This window comes from Leguminivora glycinivorella, chromosome 19, assembly GCF_023078275.1.
Source record: "Leguminivora glycinivorella isolate SPB_JAAS2020 chromosome 19, LegGlyc_1.1, whole genome shotgun sequence".
In the NCBI taxonomy this organism is placed as follows: Eukaryota; Metazoa; Arthropoda; class Insecta; order Lepidoptera; family Tortricidae; genus Leguminivora; species Leguminivora glycinivorella.
In genome coordinates this window covers 5,425,478-5,446,159 of record NC_062989.1, presented here as the reverse complement: position 1 = coordinate 5,446,159, position 20,682 = coordinate 5,425,478, and the positions used below count along the sequence as shown (strand labels likewise).

The 20,682-nt window shown below is 39.9% G+C and overlaps 2 protein-coding genes across 2 annotated transcripts; both read right to left on the bottom strand.

Annotated features, from left to right (window-relative positions):
- Nucleotides 1-1,764: 1,764 nt before the first annotated feature.
- Nucleotides 1,765-7,248, bottom strand: LOC125236738. Its single transcript, XM_048143657.1, has 5 exons — nucleotides 7,015-7,248; nucleotides 6,099-6,258; nucleotides 5,048-5,139; nucleotides 2,171-2,288; nucleotides 1,765-1,867 (listed from the first exon to the last, which is right to left on the bottom strand). Exons 1-5 carry the CDS (start codon nucleotides 7,246-7,248, stop codon nucleotides 1,779-1,781), a joined length of 693 nt encoding a protein of 230 aa, XP_047999614.1. The 3' UTR covers nucleotides 1,765-1,778.
- Nucleotides 7,249-17,146: 9,898 nt separating this feature from the next.
- On the bottom strand, nucleotides 17,147-19,187 carry LOC125236737. The gene is made up of 3 exons (XM_048143656.1): nucleotides 18,954-19,187; nucleotides 18,245-18,416; nucleotides 17,147-17,498 (listed from the first exon to the last, which is right to left on the bottom strand). Exons 1-3 carry the CDS (start codon nucleotides 19,185-19,187, stop codon nucleotides 17,266-17,268), a joined length of 639 nt encoding a protein of 212 aa, XP_047999613.1. The 3' UTR covers nucleotides 17,147-17,265.
- Nucleotides 19,188-20,682: the final 1,495 nt, after the last annotated feature.

The window sequence follows — 20,682 nt, the reverse complement described above, 5'->3', positions numbered from 1 at the left end:
TTTCTGCTTGCTTCTATTGTTGATTGGTAAAGAATGCTTTTTGGCATCAAGTCCACCACTTTAATATGCCGAAAGAAAGTGCGAGATGAATACAAGAGAGAACTGGGTGCGTAGCCGAATGGCACAAACGCTCACGAAACAAAACGCTAGTAGATATCTATCCCTATCGCTCTTGCGTATTGACAGAGCCGGACTACGTTTCGTTTTCGTTTGGCGTCGGAGAAATGCCATTCGGCTACGGGGCCTGGCATGAAAGAGACAGCTTAGCATGGGCTCCGATTATGTTGGAGGTTTCCGATTAAAAAAAAACTACTTTCGGTAGCTCTAGTATATAAGTAACCTTCTGGTCGTAATAAACGTATTTTCTTTCTTTCTTTTCTTTCTTTCATTAGGCCAAAGGTCCGGTTTCGGTGGGTTTTGGCATTCACCGGAGTTTATTCGTTTTCCCCTCACTAGCTCGGAAACACGTGTTTTGTCCTTTAATACCAGCGGGTAAAAACGCATTTTATCCACTAGTGGGTAAAGTTATTTGAGCTTGAATAAAGTCAAATTAACTGCTTTAAAATTAATAAAAGTAGGTGAATCTAGTAATAAAGATGATTTACCACCTGTGGAACTACTGGAAGCAGTGATAAACGCATTTTTTGCGTTGTAGTTTCCTCGCTATAGTGAGGGGAAAAGTTTTGTGTTACACTCGGGTGCAAATGTATTTTACTTCTCGTGTGTTAAAAAACTCGCAGGTTCAGGATTCTATTCTCGAACCACTCGCTTCGCTCGTGGTTCAACTATAGAATCCTTTCACTTGCTCGTTTTTCAATTCCACACTCGGCGTTAAAATACAACTTTGCCCCCTTGTATAACAAATAACTATTTTTTAACACTTTACAGGACTCCAACTCGTTACAGTTTAAATCCAGCCAAGTGAGTAGCCAGCATTTTCCGAAAGTTTTGAAAATTATTAAGGAAATGTTAGTACGAGTAGGTAGGTAGGTATTTTAAATTGTTTCAGTTCATAATTTAGGACAAATCTGTCTCTTTTTCATCTGCATATTTCCTCGTCCTCTCCCATTATCTGTACCTACTTTTAGGGGCCCCTAATGTTCAAAGTTTACCTTTAATGTAGAAATGAAGTAAATACTCAAACAATTGGATAATTAAGCCCAGGGGTAACAATAGATTAAATATTCATAACGCTAATAGGGGACTATTTGAGTCTATTACGTTTGACACGTCTCTGTTGCGGAAAATGCCTTTGAATTTCCAGTATTACGTTTCTGAAAAAAATATAGTTCATTTAATAATAGATTAAATATAAGAACATCATACCTAAATTCCATACGTTAAAATGAGACGGCTAAAAACGCGCATACACTACACTACACCACATATAGATGGCGCCAAAAAAAAATGTCTTGTAGCTTTCGATTATACTTGTAGATGGCGTTAAATGTCACTTTTGACACAGATTTAGGTCTCGAAAGTGACACTGAAATAATGGCTAATCTACAAATAATCGATGGCAACAAGGCATTTTTTTGTGGCGCCATCCTATGTATGTGTAATTGTGTATGCGCGTTCTCATGCGATCGCATTTTAATGTGTGGGATGGTATTATGATCTTCTTATATTTAATCTATGATTTAATACAAGTGAGAATTGGTTATCTACCTATATTTATAAGGAACTCTCGGTGGGCAAGTCCGATTCGCACTTGCCTGATTTTTTGAGGTAAATATTACATTTAATAAAACTCTTTATTTTGTTATTATTTTTATTTTTCACCATATCGTGTCAGCCGTAAAATGGTCTGGTCTCTCTCCCCAGTAGGCCGACTCGTCCATTTCGGGGATAGGCATCCAATGGTGACCTAGACCAATAAGTTACATGTTAATACTTAACCAAGGTACATACACCGTGTTAGTTTAGTTTAATTCGAAGAAAAAATACGAAAATAACGGGCGCAAAAAAATGCTAAGGCGACGTATATTTTACTAGGTAAGGTTTTTCTTCGTACCGTCTTTTCTTCGTAGCCCTGAACAAAGTATTTTCTTTTTTGCTTGGCAATAAATAATTAAAATTCAAAGATTTGTCGCATAGGTCCTCGCAAAGCCAAGCAATAATACTTTTTTCCGTTGAATCATCTTAATTAGTTACTGATAGGCTAGCTTACCTTGGTAGAGGTAAGATTTGCCGCCTCGACTCCGATAGTTGAGCCGATTTGCAGCATCCTGTAGTTCGTTCCTGGGAGGCACTTCGTTTACCCGCGTCAAGGCAAATACTATCTCTTTCTGAAAGTTAAAATTTATAATGTACCTAAACAGTGGAAAGTCTAACTGTATCGCCGTGGTTTGACTGAACGTCGGTCGCCCGACGGCGACGCAATGCGAAATCAAACCTTCGATCTCTATGGAAGTGTCTTAGGACCCACAGGTCGGTAATGACTATAACGTCATGTTAAGTTTTTTCTTTCTTTTACAATATTATTCTTTAGAAACATAAGTATGTTTATAGATTATTTGAGACCCAAATAATAGTTTTTTTCAAAAAGCTATTAACGACATACACATTTGTACTTAGTTTTCTTCTTTTGACGTTGTAAAGTTTACTAAAATAACAATATTTTTGGAAAACGGATATTGTGTAAGACATTGTTTGTGAAGGAGTTTTACCCATAAAAACTGATTTTATGTCAAAAATTTTGAATATCACGTAATAACAAAGTGTTTAGTAGCCACAACAATAATAAAATAACAATAATAATGTTGTTTAATATGGGTCGGTCATACATTTTACGTTAGTGCTTACATATTCTTTCAACGACTCATAGAAATCGCTATTACAAACCATGAGAAGGTATGACCGATCGTTCCTAAATAATTAGGTTATAATATTAAGGATATTATTAAAGCCATACAATTATTACAAACATACAAGTTTTAACAAAAATGTGGCTTTGGTACTGTAAGAGGTTTCGCATTCAGAATGAAACCTTTTACAGCAGTCATGGTCGCTGACTGGCAGTCCCTGATTTAAAATTGGAACAGTATAAGAACGTCAAGGAAAACAGACACTTCAAAGGGGCATTCATATAGAAGCAGCGATTGAGAGTGCTGTAAAAGGTTTCATTCTGAATGCGAAACCTCTTACAGTACCAAGAAGAGTTGCCTAATACAGCCTCTTGGGTTGTGCCTCTCTTGCAGCACTGTAGGAAAAAATATCACGACAAAAGTTAAATTTGCTTTACAAGGGGGCAAATTTGTTGTTTAACCGCACGTACAAATATCGATACCTACTATCTAATAATGATACTCGAGCAAGCTAAAGACTTCAATATTGATCCATGAGCGTAGCGAGTGGTTCAGAATGTAGCATCTGAGGGTTGCGAGGGTTTCAAGATACGAAGGTTAAACAAACTTTTAAAATTTTTAAAGTAACACAATATATAATTGTTTTGATTTGTGATTTCATTTTGTTTTATTTCTTAGTGGGCATGATAGACGTGAAAAATGTTATATGAATAGGTACAAAAGTAGGTAGGAATAGGTACAATAGAAATGAATCTTCGATGACAATGCTGAACATGTTTTTAATAAATTACCCGTTACCTGTGGACTATGCCACTATACTAGGTGTTGCTGTACTGTGTACTCGCTGGGCGTTCAGGTAATTACTCATACTTATAATATATAAATCGGTAATAGCTGCTTAAAAATCGTTGATGTCTTCATATGCATTTTTATGGGTCGCTAATGGTAGCAATCGACTCAGTAATTTAAAAATAGATTTTTAATATCATAATGTTTAATTTGAGTACAAGTAACACAATATTTACCTTTTTTAATTATCATAGTATCACATATAATAGGAAAATAAAATGTTTGAACAACGTGTATACTTAATAATTAGACCCGATTGTAAATAGCCTTAAGGGGGGCGTTAATAGCTGCGTTTACCCTACTTAGGGTGGACGATGTCGATGAACTATACTCTGTCAAACAAGTCTGTCAGTAAATAAGAACAAAGAAAACTATATGCATCCTTTTCTTTAGGGTGCTAGAGAAAAGGATACCTATAGTTTTCTTAGTTCTTATTTACTGGCAGACTTGTTTGACAGAATATAGGTACCTATCAATGACAGGCGACGGTCGCACGACCGTCATTCACGCAAGCCACGGCGTATCTCTACCCTCAAGAGAAACTCTAAAAACTTCGTGTTAAAAAAAAAAATCTATCTCTATCTTAAGTTGCCATTTTTATTTATTGTATTTATGTATGTATGTATTATGTATATGTAAGGTATATTTATTTATGTATTCGGTATATATGTATGTGTGTTTGTGTTAGTTTTCTCTATATTTTTTATTGTTCTTGCACTGCCTGTTAACTTTTGTTTCTGTTCCGTTTTTCCAGCTACCCTAAGGTTGTCTGGAAGAGATCGCTTTTTAGCGATAAGACCGCCTGTTGTTACCTAGTTATACTCTCACTCAACATTCTGTATATTTATAACATGTAAAATGGTGCAATAAAGAATATTTACTTACTTACTTACTTAACAACGGTTTGTCTTGTAGGTAGCAGTTTAGGAAGGGCATTAATAGTTTGGAGACCTCGATTGGGAAGCCAAAGTGACGGGAAACCACGAGCACAGTATAACAAAGAGTACTATCGTACAGTATGGCCACTTCCGCTCCCCGCTGAAAGTGCCGCCCACCCCCTCTCGGTTACCTCGCAGTTACCGCCTGTCAAAAACGCGAACAGTCGGGCTGTCATATGTCACTCATACAAGCATAGTACGCGTTCACCTACACGAGCTAAGGCTGTGTGCTAGGAACGCGTCTCTTTCATATATTTGATCGCCAGTGTCCGAGGTGTGCCACGAGCCAGATAGTCGGACATCAAAAACACGGCAGGGCCGACCTGGCACAGAACCGCCTCATATAGAACGGAATGGAAATCCATGGAAGAGGCATAATTATGTTCAGCAGTAGACGCAAAAATACTGAGAAAGAAGATTATAAGTTTTTCGTCCTAAAGACGGGATACCAACCTTGCAAACCATCATGCCGACGATCTTGTTATCCCCTGTCTGTTTCATACGGATCTCCAATGGCGTATGTAGTCCTCCTGAGTTATACATGCCTGAAACATCAAATATTGCGATTATTCTTCCAATAATGTAGAATAATAAAGATATTGTATGCGACTTTTCATCCGGAGGTCACTGGTTCAAACCTCGATACGCATGTACATACAGTCAACCAATTTGAATCCTAGGCCACTGTAGAACCTTTGCACAGTAAACGTCAATGTGACTTCTTATGGCAAATAGAACATGGTTTAAATGAGACAGGGTTCTAGAGTGGCCTAGGATTCAAATTGGTTGACAGTACAACTGAGCTTTTCGGAACTTATATACGACATGATTTTCATTTCATATTAATTTTATCGATCGCTTTTCGGTGAAGGAAAACATAGATCTTTGGCGAAGGAAACCAGTCTAATCTTAGCCTAGTTTGCCCACTGGAACGGAAGGTGAGGTGAGATAACAGTCAGTTTCGTATAACTATTGTTAAATTTTAGAATTAGTTGACCTCATACGTAATGCCAACCGCAGATCCGTTAAACACGGTGTAACATAAGGAAATCGAATAATTTTAACAGCGTATCGAAGAGTAAAATGTCATATAATTTTTATTCTGGATTTCGCCTACTTTCAGAGTATAATCATTAAAAAAATAACAATTACTTATTATTTCCCAGAACTGAGCGCTGTTTTAATGGCGATGATGCCGTTATCGGACATAATCTAACTATCCTCGTTGATAGATATCAAAAAGTAACTAGTGAGTCACTGCAAAAAAGTATATTTTTAGAGAAAATATGTAAATTTTTAGTTTAAGTAGATAAGTTTGTATCATATATCCAAAAAAAACTAAAATAAAATTATACAAAAAAATTTTTTTTTGTCCAAATTTGCTTGACGTCATGTAACATTTTATCTTTATTTTGCCCTCAGAAATGCGTAGTTACAATTTCTCGGTTTCCTCATGTTACACCGTGTATTGTTATTAAATCGTCCATAAAAAAATAATACTCACCAATCATCGACCTAACGTTGTACATCAAATACTGCCCTCTATCTCCTGTCTCCACCAACAGAGATATGTCACCCCCTATTCTGAGCATGACGTGTTTAGCCGTCCAGTTGACGGGGACGGTTACGGTGTCGTCCAGGCAATGGTGGAGGTAGGTGTAATTCTGTAATCAAAACAATGTTTAATTACTGCAATATAAAAAAAAAATACTTAAGGTGAAATGCCTAGACAGTCTTAAACATTCATAATCTTAAGAAAAGACGTGATTAGCAATCTGTCGCAGTTCAATTCTCGAAAATTATGTCAGTTTGAACTGACAAGTTATCAGTTAGTGAAATCGCTTTCTGATTATGATTATGAATTTTCGGCTAAACACTGTCTGTGCGATCCTTCCATGTGATGCCTAGTATACCGCTGGAAAGACAGTGTGGTGGCGGATCTGTGGCAGCTACAAGCCGATGATTGGCAGGAAACTACGATGTCCAGGTTTCCGCTCGGTACAGAAGTAAGTACTTAGGACAAACGCTTGGAAAATGGGGACGAAGGATCCTCTCGAATTGGCCTATACAGTCACGTCAGTAAAGCAAAGGTCTTAAGTAGTGAGATCACATCTAGGTATCAGTATATCAAGCCACGTTTATTGGTGGCACTTAAGTTTACCTAACCCTTGTTCCTTAGGTTTATCTTACGCACTAGTGCGAGAAGTGGTTCATTATATGCCAGGTCGAAACTTCGGAGGGCCATCTGTACTGAAAAACGTCGTACGATACACGTGCGAAAAGGAAATTCGTAACTCGTGTCGATTTAAAACACTCCCTTCGGTCGTGTTTTAATTTATCGCCACTCGTTTCGAACTTCCTTTTTTACGCACTTGTATCGTAATGTACTATTATGAAAATAACTTAAAAATAATACTCACTTCCTTTGTAGGCAAAGTAAAATGGAAAAGGAAGTTGTCCGGTTGTGGGGCCCAGTAGTAGAACACCATCCACGTCTCATTGGTGATACTGTAGGGGTTGAACCGCGCGTACTGCCCGAATTCTGAACACGACGTTCGCTCGTGGTGGTCCCAGTGTGGGCCCAGCTTTACTTTCTTGGATAGCGCTGGCGTTATTAGTATGAGAACGAGTATTTTGAACGTTTGGGATATCATTTTGGCTACACTTTAAGTTCAATTGAACACAATTTAAAGTTATTTAATATAAAATAATTTATTTTTGTCTAATCAAAGCGGTAGTTGAACATGTCGATTTTCGATGCGTGAATGAAATTGTTGTTTTTAAGTGCTTTTTTAACTTGTTTTCCGGTTAATTAATGCAGTTAGGTACTTTGATTTGAATTACGAAGATTTGAAATATGTAGGTTGTGGTGAAATAGGTAGGTACGCGAGGTGTCTTATATGAATCTTTAAAAATATATATATCTTTTTATGAATATGTTATAGTTTGTAAAATTAAGCACATGTAAGAAAATTAAACTAATAATAATTGTATGAGTAGGTATGGACACTCTGCAGGCACTTAGACAACGGATAATAATGCACTAAACTTAAGACATGATTCTAAACACTTTTATAACAGATGAGAGGATGTTGCAGCATTCTTTCTCTATTGATTTTAGGATGTTACATGTTTCGATCTGCTTTAGACTAAACTACAAATTCCACAATTGTTGAGTCAACTGTAAATATTTAGGTATTCAGTTCTCCAAGTCTCATTTTGGGCACATTGAGGCATTAAAAATTAATAATCTGAGTACCAAAATGAAGAACAAAGACCTAATTCCTTAATTTTTTTTAAATTAATATTTAAACAATTAATTAATTAACATTTTTTATGTATCCACGAATCGAGTGTCAACACAAACCTGATAGGGTTTCATGGTACTCTGGTCTGGTGTATGAACAAATGTAAGATTTTTAATATAGAATAAATAAAAAAAAAAATATTTTCTTCTACATTACCATATCACTAAATAAATTTACACAGTATTTACAAAAAAATGAATACCATGATTTCTTAAGATAATAAAATAAAAATTTCCTTTCCGAAACAATGATGTGTAAGGTACAGCGGGCCAAATTTCGACTGGGAGACAAATGTAACTGGTCCATTTTTCCATGTTTTACAATGTTTGCATTATTAAACAGAGTGTCCACCGGTTATACGAGTACTTTTTTTTTTTTTTTTTTATTATAAACTGGCCAGTGATTGACCTTAGTCGCACCTGATGGAAAGTGACGACAAGGCCGAGGTTGTAGCTCACTGGTTCAGTAACAGCCTATTTACTCTTGACTTGAATTCACCCAGATTGTATTCGCCCGGGAATACAGATGAGGGAAGCATGTTCCATTCCTTAGCAGTTCGCATTAGGAAAGAAGAGGCAAACCTCTTCGTGCGAATGAAAGGTATGGTAGGCGTGTTCAGTGGATACATGTAGAACTCAACATCATAGTGTAATAATGGAAAAAATGGATTAGTTACAATTGCCCCCCCAGTCGAGATTTGTCCCGCTGTACCTTTAGACAAATAATTGGCAAGGAGTGTTTAGTTTCATCTGTGCGTCATTCAAAATGCGACTAAAATCATCGTCATAATTATTGTACTTAATTAAGTTAATAGAAATTTTAACCCCCAACGACAAGGTGTTATAATATAAGTTTGACGTGTCTGTCTGTCTGACTGTCTGTTTGTCTGTCTGTCTGTCTGTGTGTGTGTATCTGTCTGTGGCATCGTAGCTCCCGAACGGACGGACCGATTTAGATTTAGTTTTTTTTTTAAAGCTGAATTAGTCGGCAGCGTTCTTAGCCATATTTTCATGATCATCGGTCCACTATTTCGGGGGCTTTTTCAAAATTTTCATTTTGTGGTTATTGGAAGGGTAGCGTAGTTATTTATGATTTATTTAATTAATAAAATCGTTTGCATAAATAGTTAGTATTAAAGCACCATTGTTTCTCTCCTTTTAAATTAAATTAGCAAAAGGCCATCTAAGGAGTATAGAAGCTCTTAACAACAGCTGAATGCCGATCCAAATTCATCTTCTCCTCAAAGTCCTCGAACCGGTCGTCCTTGGGCAGCCCCACCTGGCCCTGCTTCGTCACCGGAGCCCCGATGCCGTGGAAGCCGAGCTTGGCGGCCTCCGAGGCGCTCTCCTGAGGGTCTGGCTCCTCGCCCACCACTGCCAACATCATGGCTAAGTGCTCCTCGCAGAACATCATGGCTAGGTATTGGTCGACCATTTTCATTCGGATTGTGGCGTGGGGGTACCATGTTGTTGAATCTGATATGGAAATGATTGACTAAATATTAGAATAACACCTAATATTTTGAATAAAACAGAGATACATACGTTTTTATTATGGAATAAGAGACAAACGACCACACACGCCTTCTAACATAAGTAAACCATCTCCAATGGGTTGTAACAAGTACGATGCTGGTTAAAATACGATTTAAAGATGTAGAAAATGGGAATTGGTATCGGTCAAGAAGCCAGGAACTTTCTAGAAGAACGCACACCGCACTGCTTAGAATTATCTTCTGCCTAATTATTATTCAGGACTCGAATACGGGATTTCTTGCTTTGTAGGCAATATACGTTTCCCACATTCACAACCGACAGGCTAGGAGATCAGTAAATTCAAAATTAAAACTTACTTCTGACATCGTCTGGGATGGCAGACTTCGGGATGCCATAGAACAGGCCCCTCTTGTCCCCGGCAACCAGAAGCATCTCCAACCAGTTACGCAGAAGCAACATGGGTGCTGTCCAGTCTATTTTCTTTGTCAACTTTGACTCGTACAATTCTTTGTATTCGCGAACAATCTAGAAAAAAACATTTAATTCGCTTAATCCATTTTTTGAGTATAAATTAATTACAAAACTTTTTTCATCTTCAAGGACCAGACCAGCGTGCGTAGCCGAATGGCATTTCTCCGACGCCAAACGAAAACGAAACGCCGCGCCAGTTAGTCTGGCTCTGTCTCGCCAATACGCACGAGCGATAGAGATAGATATCTACTAGCGTTTCGTTTCGTGAGCGTTTCGTGAGCGTTTGTGCCATTCGGCTACGCACCCTGTAGTACCAGAACTAATAGTTGTCTCGTCAAGTAGTCTTAGATTGTGAAATTCTTTAGTTTTAAGAGCACGTACAACAATTCACTATTCGTAGTTTATTTGACGATATTCTTCTTCTTCAACTTAACGTTTTCCCGGCCTATAGCGCCAGGGTCCGCTTTCCTGCTCAGCCTTCTCTACTTTGCCCGGTCTTCGGCGTCCTGAGGTGAGAGATTGTTCTCTTCCATGTCCGCTGTCACGACGTCCAGCCAGCGCTTCTTAGGCTTACCGCGGCCGCGTGACCTAGGGCCTTGGACGGTGAGGTTGAGGCATCTGTTTCCGACGTAGTCTACCGGTCTGCGGCGCATGTGGCCACACCATCTGTACTGTAATTCATTTGACGATACATACAAATATGAAACCTAGAGAAACGCATTATGGTTGGCATTATGGTTGGCATGGTGGGTGGAGGAGACGGGGAAGTGGCCATCCACCGACCCGCTGGGTGGACAACGTTAAGAAGGCCGGCCAGGAATTAACACAGGCGCCTATTATAAGGACTGCAGAAGACCGTGCGGAATGGAGAGCTTTCGTGCGAAAAATAACGACCTCATGCGGTCGCGACCCTCAGCCATGAGGAACCGAGGAAGGAAGAAGAAGAAAGACAAATATTGACTCCGCCTAGTTAGTATATTTATTTACTAAAGGATAATCTTACCCTCCTCGTAGGATATGAGAATTTGAACACCTCTGGGATCGGATAGGTCTGCATCGACCACAAGTAGAACGGGACCCAATCCACCCCCGCCACGTCTCTCGGGTGGAACCGCGCCTTCTTCGCGAAGTCGTCGCAACTCGTCCACCGAATCACATCCTCGTTCACTCCTGCCTTCATATCGAACATGTTTAGAGGAACCATATCCTCAATCTTAGGAGCTTCAGGTTTCGACGTATTTTCAAATCTACCTTCATTAAACAAGGCCTGCGTTTTAGCTATTCTTTCCCTATATATTTGAGGTCTAGCAAGATTTAATGATTGGACAGTTTCAAAATCGAATAAAGCAGGCATTTCCACCGTATCAGATTTAGATGCGACTATTTTTGATGAGGGATTCTGCTGTTCCCGCATCGCCGCTGCATGTTGGAGGAAAGCGCGAAGATCTTCATCAGATTTCCGTTGGTGTACCAAATACATGGCTAGTCCATCGTACGGCTGCTTCTGACCAAGAGACGGGTCAAAAACTCCGGAAACGCCCATGTTTAAAAAGTCTATCGGTATACTGTTATCATATATGTTGGGATTTGACTGTACATTGAAACCTTTTCTAGACTGACTGCGGAGTCTTTTGGGCCTTGCTTTGATGAGGATGATAAGATGGAGTAAGAGCACAAGACGCATGTTGCCCCACTGAATGACAAATGAGGAAACACAGTAAATATTTGGCTTTATACCAGAAGCGTGAGAATGATGAAGGACTATGAAAATTGTTTAATGTTTAGGTTTATGTGGTTGATGTTGGGCAACTGTTTGTAGGAAATAATCTTGCGTTTTGCGTGCGTATGGGTACATGTTTATTTACTATTCTTATGTCTACACAATCGTAGTCACGTTCTTACTAGTAGTATACTAAAATAGTTGTAGGCATTTCACTAAAATGATCGAGATACCTACACGTACTTAATGTATGAATATGAATGAAATGGTCACACTTATGATGTAAAGTTGTTTGTAACTGTAAAGTTAATTCCTGGTAATGTTTTCTTATCAGTATTTTGAGTATTTAAACATATTGTATAAATATATGACTTGACATGAATAATAACACTAACATTTTACAGTAATTAATTATTATAATCATTATTCAATAACTTTAGTGCGTTTTCACATTATCCGTGGGATGTCGGACTGATATCCCATACATTACAGCCTATCTTATATTTTTTTCCATTGAAATCCTTCTGACATCCGATATTGGATCGGATAATGTGAAAACGGCCTTTAAGCTAGAAAAGTGTTTATCTAACCTAGGCACTGGTTAAAAAAAATATTCACGGGAATCCCTGTATAAACAGCGGGCATAACACACTAGTTCGAGTTTGAGAGCACACTTTATCGCATCGGTGCGTGCGTCCCTGTCGCACTTACAAATAGTGCGAAAAGGGCGGCCTGACGTTTTATCGTTTATCACGTTGTTTGCCTGCCTGGTGACTGTTGGTGCCCTGTCATAGGTAGTTAGTACGTACAGTCAGCATCAAAACTATATTCATAATAGATGGATACAAGTACCTACGCATCTGTTGTGATATTAACGCTAGTACTATTTAATGCATGTTAATTATAACATTTATAAGATGTATTGTTTTGAATAGAAGTGGCTCGCCGAGTTTCTTGCCGGTCCCATAGTGGATACCCCCCTCCGAACTGAACTGAACTGAGGGGACTGAAATCTTCTCGAGGCTGAGGCGTAGGGTTAGAGCCGGCGTAGCTTTATTTGACGTTCATATGCGCATTGTCATTTTCATTTCATTTTCATATACTATTGACGCGTTTTCTTTCGTCCGCTACTATTGCCCCTGAGCCCCTGACCGACAGTAGTCATCAAAAGCTCTCTAGAAAGTGTTAAAATGCCTCTCAAACTCGACGTCGTCGTCATCCGGGTCGTACGGCGGTGTGGTCACTTCGGGTTTCGGCGTAGACCGCGTGAGGTAAGACCGGCCGAGGCTGTTCCAGAACTGCAGTCGGGCCGCTGCTTCTGCTAACTGGATATAAAATATTGTTTGTTATAGTGACAGTTTATTGCCAAAACAGAAAGTAGAATATAAGATGGAAATAGGTAGTTAAGGCATAGTACATTGTAATCGAAATATTTATACTACCAATGCGTTTTTTGGGACTTGTTAAGACATTGATTAATTTGATAATATTTACCATGTCTCTTTTGCGATGACGGAAAACATCATATGAATCCCAATAACATAAGATCTTGTTTCCTGTCTCAGTTCGAAGGCCTGGGTGGGTACGTAGCCGAATGGCACAAACGCTTACGAAACGAAAGGCTCGTAGATATCTATCGCTCTTGCGTATTGGCTTGACAGAGCCAGACTACCTTACGCGACGTTTCGTTTCCTTTTCGCGTCGCAGAAGTGCCATTCGGCTACGGCACCAGGTGGTGGATGCCAAGCGGATCCGAGGCTTTCATGAGCCTGGGCAAAAATCTGGGACAAAGTGATAAAGAGAATGTAGTAGGTGTGTGTCTTACATAATTATCATTCGGCATTTTATCAACCGGAGCCAAGGCGTAGCAGTACCGTAGACCGCAGTTCATGATGCCCAGGTACCCAGGCTCCACCACTTTCAGAGCTAGGGGAGCTTTAGGTATGTAGGGCACTGGAAATGTATGCACGATACAAATTAATCTAAGATATAAATTTTGATACTCTTGATTCTAAATGTTAACTATTTGCAAATAAGTTTTTTTTCCAAAAAAAAAAAAAACATTTTTGGCACAAGCTTTTATCGCCGACTGTACCTTTCTTTTAACAGTTATCTACTGCTCTCCGAGACGTTTCTAAAAACCCCTTACTCGATGGGATACGACGTTTCAAGTTCCTATGACCACCTTCCTGCTCTATCATCAGATCAGCTTCATGATACCATAATATTGCATTGTCACGTGATTTATATGTGTGCAAAAATTTAGCTCAATCGGAAACCGGGAAGTGGGTCAAATTTAGCTTCTACGTTTTGACGCACATTAACATACTAACAAGGCAAGTTGTAAAAAAAAAGATATAGATTTATTTTGGTGATAATTCCGAGTAACATACATAAAATTATTTTACAATTAAAATTAAACTAAATGAATCTAAAATTTAACTAAAATGAATCTAAAAACGGCACCTGTGGCGTAGTACCGAAGTCGCTGGCAACATTTCCTCGCTGGATTGTCAAGCTAATACGCTGAACGAGGAAGCTGCCAGCTCTGTTAGATTTGTTATCAAGTTTGAGGATTTTCATCATAGAAAATTGTATAAAATAATATAAGCAGTATTACTCATAGTCTTGTTGTGTATTGTATGGATGTAGTGTATTGTATTGTATGGATCTGAATGCAGGGCGACAAAGGTGGAGGATGAAAGGAGAGTGCACGACTGCACGTAGCAGAAATGAGAATGTTGAGATGGATGTGTGGAGTGACCAGAATGGATCGGATCAGGGTGGCTACCAGAATGGATCGGATCAGAGAATGAGTATATTAGGGGAAGTTTGAGAAAAAGTCGCGCCAATAACGGAAAAAATGAGGAGTGGCAGGTTGGCGTGGTACGGTCATGTAATGAAGAGGGATGAATGTCATATAGGCAAATGAATGTTGGAGATGAAGGTTGATGGATCGAGAGGGAGGGGTAAACCCAAACAACGATGGATGGATTGTGTGAAAGATGATATGAGAAAGAAAGATGTGAGTGTTGAAATGACAAAAGATAGAGGAGAATGGAAGAGGAAGACGTGTTGTACCGACCCCACATAACGTGGGACAAGGGTAGTAGGAAGAAGAAGAATATAAGCAGTATTACTAACCATGAAAAGCGGTATGCGGGACAATACGGTACACGCCAGAAACATTGGTCTTGATGAAGAGCGCCGTGAAGTCTATACGGGTCTCCATAAAGAGCTCCGAGTCGTTGAAGTTGACGTCCTTCAGCTGCTTCTCAAGCTGGATGCGGTACCGATTTACTAGCTACGGAAATACCTCATTAGTTGATAATGTCACCTTCGAAATTAAAAATATTATTTTATTAAAAATTACACATAGTTAACAGTATAACACCAAAACGTCCAAAACACTTATGTAGTAAATTGGCCTTGGAGTTATGGTCTTCTATTATCATTCATCAGAAGAACCCAATAAGTACAAATTAATCATTATAATTTGTTATAGACGGATCGGCGATTCACCCTAGTCACACCTGATGGAAAGTGAAGACAGAGTCTGAGATGGAGCTTGCCGATTCAGTAATAGCCTATTCCTGCCTTAAAGAAACTGAGGTCGAACTTTCCAGGGAACACCGATGGTCCATTCCTTTGCAGTCCGCATCAAAAAAGGTGAGGCATGTCGTTTTGTTACAAATCAAAAGCCTAAATTCATACTAATAGCACTAATAGCTTCTTGATGGCACTTTAGTGCGGTAAGGAAGGATATAATCTCTCGTTGTTCTACTGTATGGCAATGAAGACTCATCTTTCTCAGCCGATGACCTAGGTAAGTGAACAAAATATATTTAGCTATGCCCTGAACCTGAAACTTATACTGGTCCTTCTAACTCTATGGGCTGTGGGCCTTCTAGTACTACGGATTCTTGGTACTGTAAGGGCCAAGGGCTCTCTAATGCGTACACGTAACATGATTCTGGGCAGCTATCAAATACACCCAGAGGATGTGAGGTATCTCGATCTCAAAAAGATACTACAAATCTTCGAATTTGTAGGACTTGATCGAGAGTTGTAGTAGGTGGCGATCACAATAGATCAGAAATGGTCGCAGTGATACATAAGGCGCCCTGAAGCCTTACATAGCCCCTAACCAAGAAGAAGAAGAAGAAGAAGAAGGGCCAATGCACTTGCACCCACGAAGATGGTATGTTAACCCGAGGGTTAACCCACCATTTTATATGGAATTTGACAGATGACAGTCCACTAACCCCGAGTTAAGTGATTGGTGCAAGTGGGCCTAAGAGGTTTAATATACAGAATGAAACCTTTTACAGCATTTGATGTTCGGTGACTGGCAGTAAGCCCCGATTTGAACTTAGAATAATATTATGTCAAAGAGAACGAATACTTGACGGGGCATTCGATTAAAAGTAGCGATTGAGAGTGGTTGATTATAATTTAGCTCCCATGGATAAAAAAAAATATAGTTTAAATCCCATTTGAAATGTTTTAATGGATGCCCTTCACTGATAGGCTGTCTCTCTTATATGGTGGAGGTTGGGGGCTTCTATTAACTAGAGGTACGTATTATCACGTGCTTACCTCCTTCGTAGGCCTCGAGAACCAAACATTATAGCTCTCATGGAACATACCGTCCCAGGAATAAAATATCTTCCACTCAATATCCACAATCTTGTCCAAGTCATGAGTGTAGTTGTACATGAACTGCTCGCAAGTCGTCCAGTTTTCCATGCTGACGTTCCGAAGGTCCAGGTCGGCTGATGCCGTGGTTACCGACAGGAAGATATACCAGAACATTTTAGCTAAGACCTGAATGAGCACAGGTTCAATTCTATGGCAACTAAGACACTTAAACTGGAAACTAAGTAATTTAATTTTGTGGTAAGAATGATACGAGAACTCAGCTACTGACAACTAATGACTGTTCATTTCATTTTGTTTTGTTTATATATGTATTGGTTGCGACTATTTATTTACTCTTTTCAAAGGATGCTGGGTTGCATTACAGAAAATATAAACAAAACTAACCTTATTTCATATCAACAATACAGTCAACGGTATTTACATCAAATTATTCGATGGTTTTTAGTATTAAATAGTAAAGTATGAATTCAATCGGAAATGAAATCACTGTTAAAAATAATACTTATATATTTATCATAACATGCATTTTAACATTCCAACAGTCTCATCTCCTTAAAATTCAACATAATTATTAATATGACTATATCTCACCGAAATATCACGGCGGACTACCACAAGGGGCCTACCGCGGACACCAAAGTTTGCAAATTGCGGGCATTCTCTATTTACTTCTATGAAGTCGTATTTATTGACTAATAAAAACATCATTCAGCAAATTTTATCACGGTTATAGTCCTCTGAGATACCTTCAGAGCTTTAGGAGTTGGTACATTTGGTAGACCTCGATCTTTAGCCAATAGTACCATCGCTTCAAGCCCCGTAGCGTATCAGACCTAAATCTTAATCGGTCTTCCTTATTGGGAATCGTTCGCCACGGAGCGTAATCGATTGAACACATAACTACGGTTCCTAGTGAGATATATAATTTGAAACCCATTAATACAGCGACCCATTAAGTAGGCTGTAACCCGCATTGGTAGTACTGACTAGTACTGCAAGTTTCCGGAGACCATCTTAGAACTGTATAGGTTTCTTCCCCTTCATGCACGCTGAGAATCCCTCGCCCAACCCCGCCTCCGCTACCGCCTCCGCTAACTCCTCTTCCGTAGGTGGTTTCCCGCTGTACCGTGCTGAGAGGGACACGGCGCCGATGTGGCAGTCCATCATGATGAGGAACTTGCCATCGCGGATCAGCTTCAGCTGGAACTTGAGGAGCGGCACGCTGGCTGGGTGCGGGAGCATCTCGACTGGAAAAGAGACGAAAGGTTGAAAGAGCTTAGTTTGCTGTGCTAAGTCACGTCATAAACATTTAAGCGCCGACTGGATCTAGCATGAGGCATTCTTAACTGCGGTCAAAAAATGAAGGAAACACTTCTCCAGGCCCCGTAGCCGAATGGCATTTCTACGACGCAAAACGAAACGCCGTGAAAAGTAGTTTGGCTCTGTCACGCCAATACGCGAGAGCGATAGAGATAGATCTGATATCTACGAGCGTTTCGTTTCGTGAGCGTTTGTGCATTCGGCCTTGTACCACGTGGAGGCGGTCAGTGGAGAAGGAGGCTGGCGCAAGTGGACTAGGCTGGAAGGATTTGGCAGCAGTCGCCCAGGATCGTGAAAAGTGGAAGATTCTTCTAAGAGCCCTATGTCCCTAGTGAGGGACTCTCTCACTCTTAGAAGAATCTGTGTTCTTATAACAGGAACACATCATCATCATCAAGAGCATTGGATTCAATCATATTCAATGTCAGCACTGGACCAGTAGTATCAGAGTTCATATCAGAGGGACAGAGTTATGCAACTGGGGTATAACTGCATGTGTCCCTTTCTCTCGATGTAAGTTGAACGGCTTTAGTTCCTCATGGAGAGGGAGAGAGACAGAGAATAGCAGCATCTGATGGTTGAAGTATCCCATGGTCACCTGTATAGCCGCTTCGCACACTAGCTAAGTCTCCAGGTGATATCTTAAACTACATTTTAAAATGATGGAACTCACTAGCTCGCTGTGAGATGTTCGGTATCCCTATAAATTTTCCAGCAGGTCCAGGCTCGGAGAATAGCAGCATCTGATGGTTAAAATAGCCCATGGTGACCAGCAGAGAAGCCGCCTCCCACACTGGCTGCGTTTCCAAATGCTTGTTCATGTCTGAGTAGAAGCGGTTGATAATCTGCGAACCCAAAAATGGAAAAGTAACTATACTGACGTCCAGTTTGCGAAAAAAAGTCCAAACAAAGAAATAAGGTTGCCTATTTGACACTTCGGCTGTTCTTCTCCACACATTGTAAGAGTGAGTGTACTGGCCCCGAGCCGAATGGCATTTCTACTACGCGAAACGAAAACGAAACGCCACGAAAGGTAGTCTGGCTATATCGCACCAATACGCAAGAACGATAGAGATAGATATTTACGAGCGTTTCGTTTCGTGAGCGTTTGTGCCATTCGGCTACGCACCCTGAACAGAACGGGACACTGCTAACTGCTGAAGCAGTCGCCCCATGATAAGAAAATTAATTTATAAAACAATTTTCGCCACGAGGTACCGGAAATGTTATCTCTGAACCTTAACCACATGGAAAAATACTAGGTCTTCAGTTCCAATCATTCCATCAAGGTTTTCCTATGTCCCCCCGATTCCCAGTTATCAGTTTGGATCCCCGTCTTCAACACTTTATATCTGTTTCGGTAGTGATGTGTAGGTACTCACCAACGGATTAACAGTTTTAAACGTCATATCAAGGCATCCAAAGGACAACCTCAAGTTCCAAGTATAGTATATCCTCCATTTTGTTTTCAGCACCAATTCGGGGTCAAATAGGGCATTCATTCCAAATCGTGCGCACATCGCCTCGTTCTGTTTGAGGTCACCACCATAGCGTTCATCACAGACGCACAGTTTAAGGAGGGCAATTAGGACAGCTATACACGATCGTATACTCATGGTGACTGGTTGACGCGAGTGTGTGTTCTGTTTTATAAAGATCGGAGGTAGCTGTTCTATATACAATTAGGCGATGAGTACACAGTTGGTTCTGACAGGCATTTCTGATTATATTACTACCACTACTACCTAGTTTTACTTTTGGAGTTTAGGTAACAATACTTTTATGGTCGCAGTGAATTACTTCTTCATTTTTACGTGGACTATGCTTTCCTACTAGTCGAGCCGTCACATTAGAAAATATGAAAATGACATTCACAAAAACATATTTTTATTGGAAACCTCAAATTAGGAACCTAACACTGTTTAGTAGTTTTCAGTATATCTGTGTACCATTGCATACTCGGGAAGAGAATAAAAATAGCAAACCTCTTACGTCATTATCCTCCTTGCGTTATCCCGGCATTTGCCACGGCTCGTGGGAGCCTGGGGTCCGCTTTGACAACTAATCCGAAGATTTGGCATATTAGGCACTAGTATTTAAGAAAGCGACTGCCATCTGACCTTCCAACCCGAAGGGTAACTAGGCCTTATTGGGATTAGTCCGGTTTCCTCACGATGTTTTCCTTCACCGAAAAGCGAATGGCAAATATCAAATGACATTTCGCACATAAGTTCCGAAACTCGTTGGTACGAGCCGGGGTTCGAACCCGCGACCTCCGAATCGAAAGTCGCATGCTCTTACCGCTAGGCCACCAGCGCTTCTTATGTATCGACCACAAATAGATTTATGTATCCACCTAAACCAATCATCACTAAAAGTAATTAACTTAATTTGTAAGTTTAGACCCAGTCTGAACCTACCCTTAGAGAATGTTTTGATCCTTTGTCCGATTTGTTCCCAGAGTGCTATGAGAATGACTAACTTATGACTTATCAACAAATGTAGCGACTGTTCACTATTCTGACAGACAGGTCGGTGAATCATTAGAAGTAAGTTGACATAGTAACTGCCATAGCTGGTCGGTAGGAACCTATTAACTTAGTTCCACGACCGAGTGCTCGTCACTTCAAACTTATTCGTATGTTACATATTAGATATGAGTGCCTAAGTGCAGGGTGTCAATTCGGTCCCTACATAGAACTAGATTTAGATAAGAAAAAAAAGTTCATCTAATTTTATAGCGGCCGAGCGTGTCAGATTTTGTACAAGTACACACAAGTAGTTACTTGTCTGTGATTTTAAATATGTCTCAGGCCCTTGAATGTTCATAATTTTTGTGTTGTTGCTATTAAATATCACGTAACGAGGCATTGTTAATGTTTTTGTTTACTTCAACTTACAAATATTGTCGCCAGCACGGGAAGCATGGTCGCGCGATAGACGATAAAATAGCAGGCCGTCCCTATCGCACTATTTGTAAGTGCGGTATGGACGGCCTGATATTTTATCGTCTATCGCGCGACCATGCTTCCCGTGCAGAAAGCAGCAAGCTGCGAATAAAGACGGACAATTCAGTGGATTTTACTGAGTTCATTTAACACGCTAAGTAGA

What these genes read in the sequence shown, in the direction of transcription:
- LOC125236738 (XM_048143657.1), bottom strand. Translation starts at nt 7,248, where the DNA reads ATGATATCCCAAACGTTCAAAATACTCGTTCTCATACTAATAACGCCA. An exon ending in TTACTTTGCCTACAAAGGAA is followed by an intron (nt 6,259 to 7,014) that starts GTGAGTATTATT and finishes TTTTGATTACAG; the next exon opens with AATTACACCTACCTCCACCA. An exon ending in CAAATCTTACCTCTACCAAG is followed by an intron (nt 1,868 to 2,170) that starts GTAAGCTAGCCT and finishes TTATTGGTCTAG; the next exon opens with GTCACCATTGGATGCCTATC.
- LOC125236737 (XM_048143656.1), bottom strand. Translation starts at nt 19,187, where the DNA reads ATGAGTATACGATCGTGTATAGCTGTCCTAATTGCCCTCCTTAAACTG. An exon ending in TTAAAACTGTTAATCCGTTG is followed by an intron (nt 18,417 to 18,953) that starts GTGAGTACCTAC and finishes TTGGGTTCGCAG; the next exon opens with ATTATCAACCGCTTCTACTC. An exon ending in GAACATCTCACAGCGAGCTA is followed by an intron (nt 17,499 to 18,244) that starts GTGAGTTCCATC and finishes TCTCTTTTCCAG; the next exon opens with TCGAGATGCTCCCGCACCCA.